General features: G+C 39.8%; 1 protein-coding gene across 1 annotated transcript in view; it reads right to left on the bottom strand.

The window, feature by feature from the left end:
- Positions 1–20021, bottom strand: part of DSG4 (desmoglein 4) — a 43653-nt gene extending 23632 nt beyond the window's left edge. The window contains exons 1-8 of the mRNA XM_002713439.5: positions 19750–20021; positions 9266–9301; positions 8375–8506; positions 6348–6503; positions 5572–5716; positions 3660–3826; positions 2908–3042; positions 1861–2046 (exon numbers count right to left, since the gene is read on the bottom strand). Of these exons, the coding sequence (XP_002713485.1) occupies positions 1861–2046; positions 2908–3042; positions 3660–3826; positions 5572–5716; positions 6348–6503; positions 8375–8506; positions 9266–9301; positions 19750–19797 (1005 nt within the window). The 5' untranslated portion in view covers positions 19798–20021. The remainder of the gene's footprint in view (positions 1–1860; positions 2047–2907; positions 3043–3659; positions 3827–5571; positions 5717–6347; positions 6504–8374; positions 8507–9265; positions 9302–19749) is intronic.
- Between the last annotated feature and the right edge of the window lie 937 nt (positions 20022–20958).

The following is a 20958-nucleotide window of genomic DNA, read 5'->3' on the forward strand; positions in this document are numbered from 1 at the left end:
AAAGGGAGAAATACTCAATGAATAAATCACATGTTTGCACCAGGTAAAGGGTAAATGCTTTAGTAATAAAATACCTGAAAGAATTTCACAATAACTTTAACAGGAAAAAGTAGTAACAGAATTAACTGATTACATTCACATTGCATACTAAATATATATGTGTTTGACAGTGTCTGTTTCCCTGGCTATAAGTGTTGTTTATGTTAGTAATGAATTCCTGTGAGAAAAAGATAATTTTCCTTTTTTCATTCATGATCATTTGAATTCTATTGGCTTGTATGGGCTTCTAAGAATTATTTGAGAGGCAGAGAGAGGGAGAGAGAGTGAGTGAGCTCTCATTCTGCAAATGCTGCAACAGATGCGTCTGGGTCAAGGCCGGAGTTGGGAGCCAAAAACACAATCCGGGTCTCTGACATGGATGGCAAGAACCCAGTTATTTGTACCATCACTGCACCACCCAGGATCTGAATTAGCAGAAAGCTCGAGTTATGAGCCAGAGTCAAGAGTCAAATCCAGATACTCTGATGTGGGATGCAAGAATCTTAGCCATTAGACCAATTGTTCCATCTTGATTTTGTTTTTAATTTATAAGCTTTTAGATTTTGTCATTGGCCATGAAGCAAAGGAATAAAGTAATTTAAGAGAAACTAATCTGTAGGAAATGGCCAGACCCTGTAGTTCAGAATTCAAGGTATCAGCAGACTAACTCCAGCACAATGTCTTCATAGTTGTTTCTCATTGCTTTCCCACCCAAATACTCTGCTACAGTCGCCCACGGTTGCTCATCATGGCCTGAACATGCTTTACGTTTTCTCACCTCTGTGTGTTTGCTCATTTCATTGCCCACATTAGCAAACTCAGATATAAGGTTCTTCTTAGACCTTATTTCCTGCATGAAAGCTTTTCAGATGATTCTGGATCAGAAGGATCTACCTTTCTCTTATTGCATGAATTATTTCATATTTTGCCCAATTGGCAATGAATTATGTTTCATGTCATATTGCCTGTGCCACTGTTTATGTTATTGGTAAATCACCTAAATTATCTGATTTGATTTTTTTTGCTTTATCTTCTTAATTAGATATTGGAGACTGTGTGGACAAAACAGTCTTATTTTTCTTAGTAATACATTGCTGTCATAGAGCTGGAAGGTTTAGAATGACTTAGTAGCATACTTAGGGTATTTGTCAACATAAGCAATATTCAAATTTATGGTGTACTCTTTTAAAAGCTGATTCTGTCTCTAAGAGTCTCTTAAAACTTTGCAAGACAGGAGTGTCAATTGGTAAAGTCAACACAACAGGAGTCACTGTGCACTTACTCCTCATGTAGGATCTCTCTCCTTGATGTGCTGTGTATTGAGATTTAATGCTATAACGAGTACTCAAACAATATATTTCACTTTGTGTTTTTATGGGGGTGCAAACTGTTGAAATCTTTACTTAATGCATACTAAACTGATCCTCTGTAAAAAAAAAAAAAAAAAGAAAGAAAGAAATTATCAACTCCCAACTTGACTCTCACTGGGATTAAACATGACAATAGGTCTGATCTGATTTCATCATCATTTAAAAAAAAATCATCTATTATTTCTCACTTTATGTTTCTGTGTGAGAGCAAACTGTTGAAATCCTTACTTAATGTATACTAAGCTGATCTTCTGTATATTAAGACAATCGAAAATGAATCTTGATGTGAATGGAAGGGGAGAGGGAGTGGGAAAGGGGAGGGTAGTGGGTGGGAGGGACGGTATGTGGGGGAAGCCATTGTAATCCATAAATCGTACTTTGGAAATTTATATTCATTAAATAAAAGTTAAAAAAAAAACTTTGCAAGAAAATATTAGAACCCATATTGTACCTTGACGACTTTCAAAATGCCTTCATTCGTCTTTGGGTCTGTTTGAATGTCAAACCATTCGCCATCATTTCCAGAGAGAATTGAATATTTTGCCAACCAATTATCGGTGCCTTCTTCATCAAGATCAATTGCTTGCAGTCGTATCAGTTCTGAAGTTAAACAATTTTCTTCAATACTTGCTGAATACTGAAATGATATAGATCAATTTTATAATCAATTGCTTTTCAAAAGGAGAATATTTACTAACACATAATCATCATTTATAATAAACTATAAGCAATAAACTATGTCAGTGATTTTTGTAGCATTAGTAAATGTCACAATCTAATTGAAAATATAAGAATAAAATGATTATAAAATAAGGAAACTGATTTTCAGTGCTGCAAGTGAAATTAAGGTCACATTGGTACTTGTTTTTTGTTTATTTTTGATTCTCTTTACTTTACTCCATTCTATTAGACAAGAGATCAGATTGTCTTTTTCTGTAAAGGGTCAGAGAGTAAACACATTAGGCATTGTGGTTCAGAAGGTCTGTATTTTGACTTCTCATCTTTTGTTGCAGCTTAAAGCAGCCACAGACTGCCTGGAAAGAAATGAGTACTGTTGTGGTCTAATCAAATGTGTTTCTGCCAAAATGGGAGGCATTTTGGCCTGATTTTGCCCTGCTATTTTAGATTAGATTCTTAATGCCTGAAGATTAAGATGGAAGTTGGGAGTGTTTGGGACTCTGGGAGAATTAACTCAGCATATCATGAAGCATCTAAAAACATAGCAATGTTGTTTTGTCATTCTCCAAATTATATTAACATTTGCACTCTTCTATGTAGAACATTTGGTGTAGATAGTTCATTGTTTTCACAGCAAAGATTTGCTTGGAAGAGTGAGTCAAACACACACTATTAGGACATATTAATATACATAAGAAATTCCGAGGTTTATACAATGGAGCTGGGGATATCCATACCATGTAACAGTATGAGGTTCACGAACCAGCAGGAAAGCAAACCGAATACCGACAGTTATGGAAAATGATGCTAACAGACTTACCGAAGTCTTCTCCAAGACAGGGAAATTGTCGTTGACATCTAAAACCTTGATTCTGCAGTCACATTCTGAAGAGAGTCCATCCGAAGCTCCATCCCGATCTGAGCCCCTCACAAGCAGGTTGTACATACTGTGTTGCTTAAGTAAGATACAAGAATTGTAAGACTTAGGCCTTGTCTTGAATAGAGTCCAAGACATTACAATGTTGTCTTTTCCCTCTTTTAAAAAGTAAACACATTGGGCTGGTGCTGTGGCGTAGTGGGTAAAGCCACCTCCTGCAGTGCCAGCATCCCATATGGGCACTGGTTCAAGTCCCAGCTGCTCCACTGCTGATCCAGCTCTCTGCAATGGTCTGGGAAAGCAGTAGAGGATGGCCCAAGTGCTTGGGCCTCTGTGCCAGCATGGGACACCTGGAAGAAGCTCCTGGCTCCTGGCTCCTGGCTTTGGATCAGTGCAGTTCTGGCCATCGCTGCCATTTGTGAACCAGCGGATGGAAGACCTCTCTCTCTCTCTCTCTGCCTCTCCTTCTCTCTCTGTGTAATTCTTTCAAATAAATAAATATATCTTTAAAAAATTAAAAAAGTGAACACATTAGATGAAGTTTATGTAATTGAGCTTTATGTTTCCCTTAAAGTGATTCAACTATTTTTCCTTCCTTCCTTTACATTGGAGTAAAGGCATGCATGGACCCTTCATCATTGTCTTCTGAAAACTGAAGTCTTTGTCTCTTATCATTCATTAATAGAAGACTGTACCTCTCTGTCAAGAAAATTGGACATCGTGCGGACTTCTCCAGTGTATCTGTTCAAAATGAACATTGGTGCACCTGCAGGCTCTTGAGAGATGATCTTGTAGGCAATTTTGGAATTCAGATGATTGTCTTCATCTGCATCGGTGGCACTTAACTTTACCACCAGTGAATCTGGAAATGAATACAGAGGTGGAGAGTGGTTGGGATTTTGTTAGAATAAATTCAAAAAATTACTAGATATCAGAAGGAAGAGTGGTGGGCCTTTCTCCTGATTTCTCCCTGTTTGAGTTTTCCATGAAAACATATTATTATAACTTTCAATTTTACCCATGATTTCAAAAATAATGGTGATTTGCTTTTATAAAACCTCTTGCTGTTTATAAAGTACTGAAGTATCACATCTATAAAATCTCTTATTGTTTATAAAGATCACCTAGAAAATTGGTATCAAAATGCAGTGGTCTTAATTTATGAAAAAGAAGTTCAAGGGACTACCAGAAAGCTGAAGCTGAAGAAACCGATTTTGTGAGTTTTGGTTTTGCCATGGTCTTGTGAAATTATTTTAAAATGCTTAGTTAAGAAAGATTATAACTTAATTATGTTCAATGTTGTAGTTGTTTGTTGAGCACCTATATTTTTAATTCTCACTTATCCAGAAAGCAGAATTACAATTTGGTGCATTGCAAGATATCAGTACTTTCCTGAACAGTCAAAACTATATAGTTTTTGGAAATATTTGTCCATGTACATACAAGAAGTTCTTAATTATTCATAAGGGCAAAGAAGGCATCCTAGGCCAATCCCTAACGACATCAAGTCCACAGGACAGATTTTCCAGAGCTGCCTGGTCCCTGAGGTTATTTTGATTCCCAGCCAGGCCTCAGAGTACAAAGTCCTACACCAGAGAACCAGAGAGTCTTTGAGCAGAAAGAGACAAGGATGCATGGGATCCATGATTTGTAACAGTTGCCCTGGCCCTGCAGCTGTTTCTTCACACGAGGAGGCGAGGACAAAGCTGCTCCCAGCACCAGGGGCCTTGGTGGCGGGTTTTCCTCTTTTCTTCCTTCCCTTAGGGTGTCCTGAAGACATCCGTGAGGGTCAAAGCCTGTTCCTGTTTTGTCTCCAACAACTTTCCCCTGCTCTCTGTGTCCTCCATTCCTATGCTCAAAAACAAGTTCATCTGATTTTCTTCTGAAATCTATTTCTCTTCTATTATTTTACCCTAAATGTACTCAGAGCTATATGGGTAGACATGGGTAGATTTGAAAGGGAAGGTGAAAGCAGATGGAAGAAGAAAGAGGCAGAAGACAAGGGCGTGGTGACAGACTGAAGGAGCAACATGGGAGAAGCACGCGAGGAGGAAGGGCAGAAGTTCAGAATCGCTCGTCTAAGGCGGGAATGACAGAAGGGCATTAGAACGGGGAGTGGATCTAAGTGGGACAGGGAGAAGAGGCAACTCAAAGGAAGGTAAAGCAATCTGATGGTGAGCTTGTGAAGTCAGAGGTCACTCCCAGGACGGAGTTGATGGGTACAGTGACGCAGCACCACCACTCAATCAGCCAGGAATTTTGAGGACTAGATCAGAACAGAGCCACATGTTTATTTATTCATTTTAGCATTTATGATGGTTTCTTCCTCAGTTTACTTGTTTGGGTTAAGTGACTCAGGGGCCTCTAACAATCTTTGAGGGAGGCACTAAATCACAGGGATACCAATCTTCCACAAATAAGAGGATGGTTAGCATCTTAGACATGACTTTTTATTCTATCTTAGTTGTAGGTAGAAATTGGCAGGGATTATTCAAAATACAATTTTGACTTTTTTCTGATTTTGAGATGGCATGTATTTCAACCATCTAGAGCTTTTGACCCAAAGAAGCAGACATGACACAGTGTGAAGGAGGTCATTCTACTCACTGGCTTCACTGTTTTCTTCAATGCTGGCCATGTACACATTTTGCGTAAAAACTGGAGCGTTATCATTTATGTCCATCACTTTGACTCTAAGCTCCAGAGGCCTTTCCAAATCTTCACCCCGTGAATTTAGAGCTCGGCAATAGATCTGTGGGAAGTTAGAAAAAAAATAAGTCTTTCTCCACCGAAGGAAATTGGAGTCTCATGCTTGAAAATACATGAGAAAACATACAAAGAAACAGCCAGTCCAGTGGGCTCTTACTGTATTAGAGTAGTCATTTAAACAGAATCAGATCACTGGATCCCATGCTTCTGCAACACACCACAGAATCCTGAACTATAAACTTACGCTTCCACGTTCTTTCTTTTAGATGTGCTTTCTCACAAAGAAGCCACAGGGGCCAGGGTTGTGGCACAGAGGGTTGAGCTGCTGCTTGCGACTCCAGCATCCCGTATTGGAGCTCTGGTTTGAGTCCTGGCTACTTTGCTTTCCATCCAGCTTCCCGTTAATACTTTTGGAAAGGCCAGCAGAAGACAGCCCAAGACTTAGGCCTCTGTCTTCAGTGTGAGAAACCTGGATGGAGGTCCTGGTTCCTGGCGTTAGCCTGGCCCCGCGTGGGCTGTTGCAGCCATTTGAGGAATGAACCAACAGATGGAAGCTCTCGCTCTGTTACTCTGCCTTTCTAATAAACAATAGAAATAAGCCACTATCCTGAGATGATTTTTAAAAAAAAAAGAGAAAAAATACACGTAAATGAAAATACACTGCTGTGACTTACCAGGAAAAGTGGGGTTATCTCTCTGTCCACCACTGAAGTGATGTTAATTTCTCCTGTGCGAGGGTTAATGGTGAACACGCCGTAAGGTGGTCGGTCAATCCCTGCTCCAGAAATGCGGTATGTAATCTTCTGGTTCGCTTCACAGTCAGATCGGATCTGTAAGCAAAATGGCTAGGGCTGTGATTTGTTCTGGAGCAAATCACGGCCTTCAAGGTAAAGTGCAATAAGGAGAAAGTGATTTTGTAGCCAGAATGCTTTGGATTGAAATTCAGCACCATGACTTAGTCTTGTGTGACTTTGGAAAAATTCATGGACATTCTCCAAGCTAATAGTGGATTTGACATTATCTCATAGGCTTGTTGCGTGATGGTAATATATATCCAGCTCCAGTCTAAAGGCCATGTACATTTGGCACATATGTAATTGATGCAAGACTTCTTCTTCTTATTTATTTATTTTTTTGACAGGCAGAGTGGACAGTGAGAGAGAGAGACAGAGAGAAAGGTCTTCCTTTGCCGTTGGTTCACCCTCCAATGGCCGCTGCGGCCAGAACGTTGAGGCCGGCGCACCGCGCTGATTGATGGCAGGAGCCAGGTACCTATCCTGGTCTCCCATGGGTTGCAGGGTCCAAGCACTTGTGCCATCCTCCACTGCACTCCCGGGCCATAGCAGAGAGCTGGACTGGAAGAGGGGCAACCGGGACAGAATCCGGCGCCCCGACTGGGACTAGAACCCGGTGTGCCAGCGCCACAAGGTGGAGGATTAGCCTAGTGAGCCGCGGCGCCGGCCCCAAGACTTATTATTATTAACAATACATTACTCAAGTCTTTGAATTTTTTTGGCACATAGAGAATTTTACTGAAATCACAATATTTACTTTTTTAAAAGAATATCTTGTATCAACAACACCTGGCCTAGACTCGAGTTTGGGATTTAATCAAAATAGTTGATAAATTAATCAAATCATAAGAGATATTATGTTTAGAGAAATTGGAAATAGTTTCATAAATTTAAGTCCATAGTACTTCTCTTCTGTCAAGTGGATTTTATAGCAAATATTGTGCCATATATATTTTGTTTTAATAGCTTTTTATCTATTGGATGTAAAGAAATGCTATTTACATCCTAAAGATGGAAAAAAAAATCTGTTAAATACTCTAATTTATTACTAAAACATCTACAATTAAATACTGGCAGCAGGAAATACAACTTTGGTTAGCTTGGCTCTAAAGATCTTTATATAGGAGAAAAGAATATGCAATTTAAGTGAAATAACATAAAACAATGAGTTGAATGAAAATAATTTTAAAAACTTCTCCCAAATCTGAAAACTTCTGAGAGAGAATGATTCTCTTTTCTTGAATGAGGTGAGGGCTGTCGCATCACGGCTGATGCTACAATATTTTTGCTGCAAAGCCACGGGGCGGGAGTTCTGGCTGATTATGCTACTGTTGATTTCAATGGTGACCCAATGCCAAGACACCCAGGAAGAGCTCCTGAATCCGCTGATGTGGATCCCTCCTTCATGGATCAGTTTATACCACATCCTTCCTTTCACTAGCCCTCCTTTTTGGTAGCCATTTTTGTGAAGGCCTTTTAAGACTCTCCTAGATGTTGAGATCTGGTGGGAACTTCTGAAACCATCTTCACTTTCTTGGAGTGAATTAGACAAATGTAAACTTGTGACTTTCTGTAAGTTAATCTTTAGACTATTGCTATGTGGATAAATTTGCTATAACAAACAGGAGCAATAAAGAACAGAACACAAATGGACAAAGCCCAGTTGTGCTGGAGATCCAAGTCTTCCTTCCTAGGATCTCTTGCCATGGAGCCTCTGCTCTCCATCACCCTCCAGCCTATGATAATTCAGCAGAGGCTCAGCAGCAGAACAAAAGGCCACATTGCCCATTTTCTTACGTCACTATGGAGCCGCAAAGGCTGCAAGTCCTGGAAGTACTTCAGAGTTTTCCTGTCCTGCAAAGCACTTGTTATCAGCTCAGGATACCCCTGCTTGTTTCACCACTTACTCTGGCAATCGGGTTCCTCTTGGAGTTGTCCTCTCCCTCTCTGCAGGCGGCAGCAAACTTGATCCACTCTCGCTTCTGTCTTCTGACGGTTTGCCATTTTGTGGTGCCATTTTCAATGTCTAATTCCTTTACCTGATGCAACAATAATGTTTGTACACATGCATACACATATACACATTCACATATATTTTTGTAAGTCTCAATGTTCTTATTGAGTAAATGTTCTTATTTAAGTAAATGCTCCATGTAATCACCACTCTTAGAGAAGAACTCTCATGTGAATGGAGGATATCCTTTCAAGAACAAATGAATTCTACTTTTTCTTCTCTTTTGATACATCCTGAAATGTGGCCTATCGTTCCTATTTTATTAACAGAGATTAGAAAAGTAACTTCATTTTCTCTAATGATTTGAGGTGACCATAATGACAATTTAAATACTATAATAAAATTAACCCCCATCATTAGGAGTCTTATTCTAAATGCCGATCTCTTTAGTTGTGATCACATTTTGAAATTGTGTTGCATCTTTCTCTCTCTGACAGCCCTGTCAGTTCTCTTCCTTGCAGACGTGTCTATAAAGCTCCTCTTCTGCTCTGCACCATTTCTTGCTTCCTCTGCTCTGCTATGACCTGCGAAACTTGTCAGTAAGTGATTAGCCTGATTTCATAAGCAGCAGCTACTAAGATACTGAGCTGTCCTACACCCCACCTTAAAAGCACAGCAATTTGGAAACAGAGACTTTTACCCTTGTTATTTCTTTTTGACAAAATTCTTCCTCTTTCATTTGGATGATTACAATTTGAAATATTATGAACTTTGATATTTGATTTACTATAAAATCCATTTGTCTATTAAATTTAAATAGAGAAATATTCTTGTTGTACATTACCTCAACAATAAATTCACTGTTTAATTCCAGGACTACCTGTTATGGAAAACACAACATTAGTATAAATTCTCATAATCAAAGGAAGCAGTGTTATTAAAACCTTAACATGATACCTTTCTTACATAATTTTTTCAGTATTTATTTAGTTAATAATATGGAATAAACGGGGGTAACTAAAAATGAGTAAGACAGACCTTTGCCCTCCAAATTCTTTTTAATTTTCAAGTCACATGGATATAACTCTGGAGCAAGCCAGGTCAGGATTTGTGCTATGACTGAGGGACTTACGAGCCCAGTGGGAGGGTGGAGCAGACATCCCAAGTTATCAAAGTGGGTTTGGGGAAGGCCTCCTAAGAGAAGAGAAATTTGAAAAGGCTCTACAGGAGGAAGTTGTAGAGGAATCCATAGAGAAGAAAGGGCAGAAAGGCAGGAAGTTTTAAAGGATGATGCAGAAATGGCAAGTACTATCATAGCCGGAAGGTAGAGGAGGTTTGGCATGCCCATTCTGGGGGCAGATGGTGAGTACTTTATAGATCTGGCTCAGGAGTTTGGGTCTTATGGGGTAGAGACTGGGAGTGATGAAAACTCAGACTTGAAGACATGCCATTGATATGAAGGGACGATTACATAGGGAGGCACTTGAAGCTGAAACACTTAGTGATTAGCCATTACTTAGGCAAGGTGAATCAGAACACAAACATGTGTGCTAACGTGGTGCTGGAGGAGAGAGGTTACCAAAGAACTGATGCTGAAACAATTCTGGTGATTTGAACTTGGCTTTCTGGGAGAGTGGAAGAGCTATTCAAAGAAGCAGAAACTTCAGCAGGAGTATATCACTGTAGGGGAATGATGACTTAAGTTTGATTTATTTGTTTCCAATGTACTTCTGTTTGCAATTGAATATTTTTTCAAGATAGTCACATTAGTTGAAGCTGGAGGAAATGAGAATTATAAATGACACTATTTAAGAAGACAAATGAAGTAAGCACAGGACAGAATCCTGTACGAAATGCTTAGATCTGTGCAGGAGCAGAAAGAGGAGACCTAAAAGCAGCGGGCTCTGACAGATGCAGAGAATAGAGAGGGCCCCTCAGGTGGAGGGACCTGTGACTGCAGGGCAGATTCTGTTGGTGTGAGACCGAGGAGCAGTATGGTGGGGGTTGGAAAGGAAGCAGATCTTAGAAAGGAGAAGTGATAAGGAGGTGGAGGAAGTTTTCACAAAGGAGGCAGAAGGGAGAGCAGTGCTATGAAGTTAGACAAGGAAGGAATAGCTAATGGATTATGTGTGGTCAAGGAGAATGAGAACTGGGAAGGTTATAGAACCTTAAAGCAGGTAGTCATTGTTAATGACTTATGCAGGAAGTAGAAATAACAAACAATTGCATTTTTTAAATTAAGTGCTAAAAGAAACAAGAAAGGTATGGCACACTTCAATGGGGTTAATTAGATGGAGACATATTTTCTGTGGCAGGGAAATCACGACCAAACATTGAATCCACAGCATAAGGAAAGGGTTTTCTGAAGAAAGAGTGATAGAGGGAGGAGAAGACAGAAGGAGGGGCGAAGAGGAGGGAAACCAAGGAGTGGTTAATAGATTAAGAGGGAGTAGGAACGGGGCCTGTGTTGTGGTGCAGGGGGTTAAGTTGCTGCCTGGGACACCAGCATCCCATGTAGGTGCCTGTTCTTGTCCCAGTTGCTTCACTACCAATCAGTCCAGCTCCCTGCTAATGTGCCTGGGAAAGCAGCAGAAAATGACCCAAGTGCTTGGGACCCTGCACCCACCTGGGAGACCCAGATGGAGTTCCAGGCTCCTGGCTTCATCTGGGCCCAGCCCTTATTATTGTGGTCCACTTGGGGAATGAACCAGCAGATGAAAGAACTCTCTCTGTCTCTCCCTCTCTCTCTCTCTCTGCGACTCTTTCAAATAAAGGAGGAGACCTAAAAGCAGTAGCTTCCTCAGGTTGCTTACCCGAACCAGCACAGGGAGGATAAGCCACACCTCTGAATCTCAGAGCTGTAATCAACCCAATAACCTAATTCTAACTTGAAAGCAGTGAGAATGAGTCCTAGCTGGGGTTCTGCTCATAATCCCATCAGAGATGTGGTGGGTAATTTTCAGTTTTAATGGGATGCATTCTCGTTCTGCTTTCTGCCAGCTTACAAGACTTGCCAGGTTAATATTGTGTCTATGCTGTTGAAATAGCAACTGAGAGTTCTGATTATTTTATTTTATTGACATCTAAAGCTTCTTTTAAAAAAAGACTTTATTTATTTATTTGAAAGGCAGAGTTACAGAAGTGGTGGGGGAGAGAGAGAGAGAGAGAGAGAGCAAGAGCAAGAGAGCAAGAGAGTGAGAGAGCAAGAGAGAGATTTTCCATCCGCTGGTTCACTCTCTAAATGAATGCAAGGGCTGGGACTGAGGCAGGAAGACCCCAAGAGCCTGGAACTCCAAGTGGGTCTCCCATATAGGTGGCAGGGGTCGGTCACACAGTAGCCCCTAAAGCTTCTTTTGAGTCACCTGATACTTGATCAAATTGTTGTGATTTTACTTTCATTTTGGTATCATACAATTGTGGCACCTGGCTCCAGGTAAATATTGGTATTTGTACTGGTATCTCCTAATGTTATCTTTCAGTTGTGTTAAAAAGTTTTTGCTTGTATAACCATAAAATTTTTTAAAAAATGATACAATTACATTTTTTAGCTTCAATTGTATTTCAATATATTTTAAGGCATATATTGGTCAGTCTATCATACTTCTCGGTAACAAAAATATGTGTATGATGTAAAATTTTATTTTATTGGAATTTCAATAATTATAACATTCTAAGTGTTAAAAAATTTCTTCAGAGTTAGATTAGCTTTGTTAGTATAATGATCAGCACAATTGAGCAAACAACCTACAAATGTGTAGATTTTGGTGCAATATAATTAAATATAGAAAGAAAAATTATCTGAAATGCAAAGAGATGAATGAAATTTAAAAAATTGTCCATCGCCACGGCTCAATAGGCTAATCCTCCACCTAGCGGTGCCGGCACACCGGGTTCTAGTCCCAGTCGGGGCGCCAGATTCTGTCCCGGTTGCCCCTCTTCCAGGCCAGCTCTCTGCTGTGGCCAGGGAGTGCAGTGGAGGATGGCCCAAGTGCTTGGGCCCTGCACCCCACGGGAGACCAGGATAAGTACCTGGCTCCTGGCTTCAGATCAGTGCGATGCACCGGCTGCAGCATGCCGGCCGCAGCGGCCATTGGAGGGTGAACCAACAGCAAAAGGAAGACCTTTCTGTCTCTCTCTCTCTCTCACTGTCCATTCTGACTGTCAAAAATAAAAAAAAATTAAAAAAAAAAGAAATTTAAAAAATCAGTTCATGAATGAATATTACATATTATCATAATTACATTTTAACATCAAGTCTATTTTGTTTGGTTTTGCCTTTCAATTTAAATATAAAGGAAAATTCTTCATGTTAATAGGTAGATTATATTGGACAATGTTTTTTTTTAGCAGAGTCATTAAATGTTTTCAACTTATTCTGATATTTATGACCCAAATCTACAGAGCAACCTATCATTAAAAATTATTTGAAAGATTTTTTTTGGGATAACTGTATTACTTCCTTTAATTTTGTTGAGAACAAATAATTGAAAACCCACATAACTTGTAGAAAGATTCATTAAGAGTTTCAGAGTCAATACTGTCATCAATACTTTGAATCACCCCTTCATTTACTGCCTTGGATGGTTAACCAGTTTGATCCCTCAAGTTCAAGTGCATATTTAAGTAGGTGGATTAAAGGAAAGAAAGTATACACACACACACACACACACACATACACCCCAGGAAACTTAAAAAATGTATCACAAAGACACAGTTTGATTCCACTTTCCACAAACTTTTTTGAAGGCCCCTTGTTTTATATATTGGAGGTAGATAACCTGGAAAATGATTTCTTTAAGATAATCTGTACATTGTACCCCTTAGAGTGCTCATTTATTTCTGTGAAGCATGTGCTCCCATTTGAAGATAATTGTTGTTGTAACAATTATGCTAGTATCAAGTGTCTTAAGTCAGTGTACATTTTAATGTCAAATAACTCATATTCTGTAGTGGATGTTATAATTTGGCTTCATAATAAAACAGTGTGATTTAGAGACAGCTTCTCCAGACTTCCAGACTTGGAAGCGGAAGACCTGAGTGTATCTTAGCTTGGTTGTTTACCAGCAGTGTGACTGTGGACAAATCCCCCAGCATCTGTGTGCATTTAGCTCTGATCTGTACAGAATCCCATGTGAAGGGGATGGGCACGGCAAGCGCTCAACAGATTTGTAAAGAGAACAGAAGAGTGAAAGAAGAGTTTCTTTCTCTGCTTTATGGGGTGTTGGGGTGGCATTCATAAATCTAGTTAATCATTTGTAAATACTTGAAATTAGCCCCATTAACCAGATTTCTTTTTAACTTAAAGGGATAAAGAAAGTGTTCTGAGTTCATTTTACTTACTTTTGTTTTCTCCAAAGAGCTCAACCCAACTAAAGATAGCATGGATCCAAGGTAGCCCTAGGCACCTTCTCATCTTTTCTCTGTCCCTGACATTTTTATATTTTAGGCCAGAGCTGTCGCAATGCCAAATACCATGGTCTCATCTGGCAGGATTTATGTTGTGTCTAGTATAGGCCTCTCTGGTGCACTTCTGGTGGTTCTGGTCCCTGTTCAGTGGGCTCTCCTAACAACCGTAGCCAAGCCCAACTCTCTACGGCCAGGTCTCCCTGAAGGTACTCGCCTGGGATAACTCTCAGACTCCAGGAAATCACGAGCTCTTTCAGGATCCCTCAGTTTTAGGAAACACCTGTGCATGGGTGTTTTGGAAGAAGCATGAAATGACACCATCTTCCTACAGTACACAAAGTATCATCACTGGCTGAACCTCAATTAAATTGTGAAGAATCATTGTATGCACCCAGATAATTGTAGAGATTCTTTGGCCTATGCACGTCACCTTTTTGAGCATGTGCAGGCCAGGCATCATTCTCTGATATGACCTGACCTGACAGCCTGGCTAGGAGACACCCCCCCCTCCCCACACAGCATGAAAGTGACTGACTCTGTTGCCACAATGATGAAGCTCTATGAAAGTGAGTTGGAGACACCTGCTATGGAGGGGGCAATAATAACCTGGAGGGGTGTGTGGTGTTCTGTGTTACAGTCTCTGTAGGCCTGACTGATGGGAGAGTTTCCTGTCTTCTCTTTTCCTTGGATGTCCTAATAATAACTTAAATCAATGGAAGTAACCTGAGCAGGATATTTCATTGATACTGGCATTGTGTTTTAATTCCATTTCTCCATGAACTTTCTGAAGCCCCCTTTTGTGTTTATGTTAACTACACACACTGAGTTTCTGCCTGGAAGGGATCACCTATTAATAGAGGAAGCAAGCAGGTAAATGAGAAAGACATTGGAATGTAATAGACATTGTAACTGAAGCATGGTTAGGATAGGAGTTGTTTGAAATGGGAAAGGGAGTCAATTCTGACTAAGTTGAAAGAATTTTGATCTTGTATTGGATTTGAATCCTGACTACCCAATTATAGGCTGATTCATTTCTCCCCTGGACATTTTTAATTTCTAAAATTATTTTTATTTCTATTTACCTTTTAGGATTTTTATAATATGCTGAAATAACTCTGTTAAGTATGAAATATTTTGTTAGTGTACGGTGATGAAATGGCAGCACAATGACAGGCCTAACCCAGAGCCAACTCCTCATTTTCTCTCTTTGAAACAGTCAAGCTAATGCTGAAGGCCATCAACCATGTAGCTGGGAAATAAGGTCAAGTGACTTAATGAAAGGTAACTTAGAAATTACCTTTCATTCACTGAAAATTTTTAATTGACAAAATATATGACAGGCAATGTTTTCTGTCTGGCCAGTTACGATGTCTATATCCCAAGGGAAATCTAACCTCCAGTGGATGACAGAAATTTTTCTGGGCCTTTTTTTCCCTCCTGGGAAGAATATGATATTTTTAGTAACCTAAGTCATCACTTGTGCTTCCTGCAGTATTAGAACACATTATTCTCTCACAAGCCAAGTGTCTTTAAAGGAGTAACTACTAAAGAAGGCTGTTTTTATCTCTATGACTTATCTTTTTGAAGTCAGTTTTGAAGTCATTTGCATACCTAGGACCAACTATTAATAAGTAGTTCTCTCCTGAATAATACTTACAAGATGATTGAGTAAAGCAGTTGCCATCCAACCCAGGGTCTAGTAGACATGCCAGGTTCAAGCCTAATTATACCACTTTTGTTTATAATTGAGGGTATATCAAGTAATGGCATTTCAGTTTGTAAGGTGTGTAATTTTCTCTGTGGAAAGGAAGGGCAAGCATTTCCCATACAATATGTGAGGGTTTCACTCTAGTCACCCTTGTCACACACCCTGTCATCCCAGACGCTGTCCATCAATGAGGAATTTCCCACTGGGAAAGGAAGGGAAACATCAGTGCTGCTCAAACAACGGTTTCATTGCTCTGGAAGGAACTTGACCCCAGATACTTAAAATGAGAAAAGAGATATTGGACTAGGTATTCAGGGTCCAGAAGTTCTAAGAAAGATAAGTGCCTTTTATTAAAAAAAAAAAAAGGAAAAGGAAAAGGAAAAACATCACAAAAAAGAAAAACATCACAAATCTCAAGAATTATAAAATACTTCCAGGGCAAGATTTTTCTCCTACAATTCTATGGGTAGCTATTATTGAGAACACTATAATAAAGTTATAGATTATGGCATGGTACTGATAGCTGATATCTTTTGGAATAGAAAACTTTTCCTGGGTAAAATTCCCACTATGGGCTCTGCAGGAATTTGAAAGCAAAAATATAAATTTTTTCACTTCTCTTAAAATATGTATAGTAATTCCTTAGTCAATTATGTCAATAAAAAACAATGAGGTGAGATTTGTTTCCATGTAATATTTAGGGTGATGAGGACATTGCTACTTTCTATAATAAGCAGTACTGAAACCAATCACTTAACACTACTAGGTAGTCTGTTAAAAAGCAAATAAGGTAAGTTACTCTTGCTCTCCATCATTTCATTTCTGAAAATTTACTTGAAAATAAAAACAAATTTCTGTTCCATGTGTTAGAATAGTTTTGTCTGAGAGCTGAATTGTTAAGTGGCTGGGTTCATTCTAAATATATTTTTAAATTTGATGCCTTCCTTCAACTTAACATGATAAAAAAACCTGCGTAGTCAACCAGCTATGTTCTTTACTTTCCAAGATTCGGAATAATTAAATGAAATGTTTACTTCTATGTAGCATAAAAGGTCACCATCTGTGGACAAAAATTATCTGTTAAATGCTTGTTTTTATGATCTTATCAACTGAATAAAATACAGGCCTTATTCAGCTAATAACTATTCTTTTGTAAATAATTCCTTCCTACTAAAATTCATAAATCCATAACAATACATAAATAATTATTATCCAGCCAAATTATGAAAACAATATTCATGATCCAAGCATGAACTTCTACTGTGTAATTATTCAGTAGAGATAAATATGGAATTATAGAATTTCTACAGTGGAAAAAATCATAGTGACATCAAATCTAACTACACAATCTCCCATGGGTTATAATAAAGTCCAGAGCAGTTGGGTGCTGTTGCCAGAGTTACACAGATGCGTTGAAAGGGAGCTGTGACTCAAAACTTGGACATCTAAGTCTCACTTAAGTATTGACTGTACCTTACCATCTACCTCCATTTTATAGCAGAACATGATGAACATCCTTAGGAAGAAAATGCCAAAGATTCGTGTGATAAAATGAAACACCCTACTGGAACCTAGGGTTTTGCATACCTTTTATTGGCTAAGTCAGTCAAAGCTTTGTTCAAAGCACTCTCTGTGGTTAAGACACAGCCGACACAAAGTACCCTAAGTCTCTGAGAGGACGCCACACCCTCATTAGTACAGGCTGCAATGATGCCCCAGAGAGTCTTTGATTTAGTTAATGAAAAAGGGGCAGAGTTCAGGAAATTAAAGACAAGTAGGCACGCCTATGCGTATTTTCCTATAATATCTAAAATATTATATTCATTCTCCTAGAACTTATATTTGCTTCAATCCAGAAATAATCTATTTCCCACTTCCAGATATTATTAACTGATGTCTTAAGGGATATTTTAGAAATGCATAAGAACTTAAGTTTATCAAAGCAACTAAGAAATGTCAAACACAACTACTCTAATAGTACCGGTGAGAAGTAGGAAAGAAATAAGTATCAGAACTACTAAGGTCACGGAGGAGAATCAATCAATGCAGCCAAAAACAGAGCCTGAGAAACTAAAATACAATACTCTTTCAAGATCAAGGAGAAGAATGAACTCTTCAATTAAATAATATTATCATAAAACCTGCCTGTACAGAAAGCAACAGGAGGCAGAATCTAGTGCTTAGAAGCTGCTTCTGAAATCTTGACACGTGCAGTTTTCTTAGCAGAAACCACAACGTTCATCAGAGTGAAAGCGTGAAGGCTCTTCCCAGCCGTGTAACCATGCTACATACCGATCATTTGCTAATTCTACTAAAGCCTGAGGAGGAGTCTTCTCTCTTCCTGTAATAGAATTTATTTTATTTAGTAAATAAATGATTATCGTAATAGGGTTTTTGTACTTTTACCTGGTATTTTGGGGTTTTAAAATATTTTTTCCAAAATGGTCCTGTTTAATTATCTGCCTCCTAAGCACAGGGGATGGGATGTTCTACACTGTTCTCAGGTTCCCTTTCAGGCTTGGGGTGGTGCCCTTTGGCAGTGCTGAGCTCCTGCACTACTTCTGGAAACACGGACCGCAGAAGAAAGGCACTTGTTGTGCCCACTGGACAACAATGCGCTCCAATCCCTCCCAGCGCTGGCTGCCCTCTGTCTCTGGCACTGATGTGCAGATGAGTCCAGGATAATGTGCTTGCCTCAGAACAGGACGGGAATGATTTTCCACGCTTGTGTCCTAGCACACTGTGGGCACTCCTCCGTAGTGAGGTGCAGTCAACTATAGGGTACTTGTGTTTATATGCTTTCAAAAATGTACAGTTTCCTCGAAAATGAATCTTGATGTGAATGGAAGGGGAGAGGGAGTGGGAAAGGGGAGGGATGCGGGTGGGAGAGACGGTATGGGGGGGAAGCCATTGTAATCCATAAGCTGTACTTTGGAAATTTATATTCATTAAATAAAAGTTAAAAAAAATGTACAGTTTCCTAATAATACCCTCTTCTTACCTTTTCTTTATTTTTTCTCAGTTGCTCTGATGGAATTGTTCTATCATATGATCACAAGTAGACTTAAATCTAATGAAATATAAACCATCTTAAATTGATCCTATTTTTTATTTTTTCTTAATTGATTCTTTAAATAAACTTTTCTATTTTTTTTAATTTAAGGGAGAGAAAGCATGAGAGAGTACTCCCATCTGCTGGTTCACTCCCCAAAGGACTGCAGTAGCAAAGGCTATATTGGAACTGGGACTGAGAACTCAATCCAGGTCTCACGTGAGCAGCAGAGACCCATTACTTGAGCCAGTTTTTGCTGCCTCGCAAGGTCTGTGTTGATGGAAAGCTGGAGTCAGGAGGCAAAGCCAAGACTCAAGCCCGAGTACTCCAGTGTGGAACGTGGGCGTCTTAATCACTAGGCCAGACTCTCGCCCCAGGTTTTTCTAAGTGACCATACTGAAGCATAGACCAGCTTGATCTTTCTTTCTCTAAGGACCTAGAGCTAGAAGCCACCTAATCTCTTTCATGGAACCTGTCTGGAAAGCACTTCACACTCAGGGTAAAGAAGGTTTGGAGGGAAGTACTATAACCAAAATATCAAGTTTACTTTAAAAAAGTAGACCATTTAAGTGTTTCCTGGACTGTAGGCATGTTTAATTAATTTCAGAACAGCTTTATCTAGATGACTTGGTTTTCTTCAAATTTTCTTTAGCTATTTCTGATCACACAAAAAAATTCTCATATGACTTAATTCTCACAATTAGTTGAAATTTAATCTTGACGTAACTATCATCTTCCCCTTGGAAAAAATCTCACAGGGAAATCACTGTTTAAAAGAAATGGGCTTGATCAACTCCCTTCCCCTTCACATTTCAAACTCATTTGTACTGGGAATTTTTACAACAAACTCTCTGACATAAGTATAACCAAGAGATAAAAGAAACAGCATTCTACTTCCAGTTTAAATTTAGAATCACCTTGGCACATAGACTGAGTTTCATTGTGTCTCTGAGACCATTTAAATCTAATTCCACCAGATTCTCATTCTACTCCTACATGGCACGAGAGTCCTCTGAAATCAATGGATGCTGGACTCCCACAACCCTCACTTCAGGAAGGGGATTACAAATGGAACCAACTCCAAGTAGTAAGGCCAATACTCGACAGAAGAGACAAGATCCCAAGGCTGCGTGTCTTTCCCAAGTGTTTCAGTTCTACTTACCATTAGAATGATCAAAAGGCCAATGTTTCTGAAAAGGAGGTAGTCCATTCCTTCAAGTCCTCTTGCATAGGATCCCAGCGAGAGTCAGTTGTAGTCCTAGCTTCTGGGGTTTGAATCTGCCTCTGCAGCAGGATGTGCTTTGAGGCACCCTTTTAGGAGGGCATGGGTGATAACTCTGGTCCTCTCTGAGCAGAGGGATGAAGATAGCCTATGATGACTCTATTTCCCCACCCCAAACTCCTGGGCTGGTCTGGAAGGCTGGCATTGTTTGGGCTCTGGGTAAGAAATGAGACACACCTTGATTCTTATTGCAATGAAACCCTTTGTTGGACACCAAAGAAAAATCTTACAGAGCAAGGACAAGATTTATAGGGAAGATACCCAATGAATAATAAATTACTCACAACATGAAAAATAATTAAAATGTTAGGGCCTATCATCATGCTGAATAAAATTAGAAGGCTCCTTCTTGCTGCCAACATTGTAAAAGCAAAATTACATATACTGACAACACACACACACACATGTCCACTACAGAACAGCTCCGAGAAGTGGCATTTGTAGTAGAGGCAACTGTGAAAAGGCCCAGATCTGAAGTATGGTACAGGGAGAAAGACAGAGCGATGACATTCTTAGGTTTTAATCCAGGTGGTTCCTGCTTTCCTCTTTGAGAAGCTCTGTGGTTGCACCACACTCTCAACTTTAAAGATGTTCTGAAATAATCCAGTTAATATAAAGAAATCTGATTTAACAAATATCTGCATGTTTGCTTCCATATTTTGATAGCATTTCTCCTGATTATGCAATTAAACTTACTGGGTACAGTGTTTATGCACTTGTTTAAAAAGTAATCTGTGGCCGGCGCCGCGGCTCACTAGGCTAATCCTCCGCCTTGCGGCGCCGGCACACCGGGTTCTAGTCCCGGTCGGGGCACCGGATTCTGTCCCGGTTGCCCCTCTTCCAGGCCAGCCCTCTGCTGTGGCCAGGGAGTGCAGTGGAGGATGGCCCAGGTGCTTGGGCCCTGCACCCCATGGGAGACCAGGAAAAGCACCTGGCTCCTGGCTCCTGCCATCGGATCAGCGCGGTGCGCCGGCCGCATCGCGCTGGCCGCGGCGGCCATTGGAGGGTGAACCAACGGCAAAAGGAAGACCTTTCTCTCTGTCTCTCTCTCTCACTGTCCACTCTGCCTGTCAAAAAAAAAAAAAAAAA

This window comes from Oryctolagus cuniculus, chromosome 10 (assembly GCF_051225735.1).
Source record: "Oryctolagus cuniculus isolate XC-2025 breed Fujian yellow rabbit chromosome 10, ASM5122573v1, whole genome shotgun sequence".
NCBI classification, from domain to species: Eukaryota; Metazoa; Chordata; class Mammalia; order Lagomorpha; family Leporidae; genus Oryctolagus; species Oryctolagus cuniculus.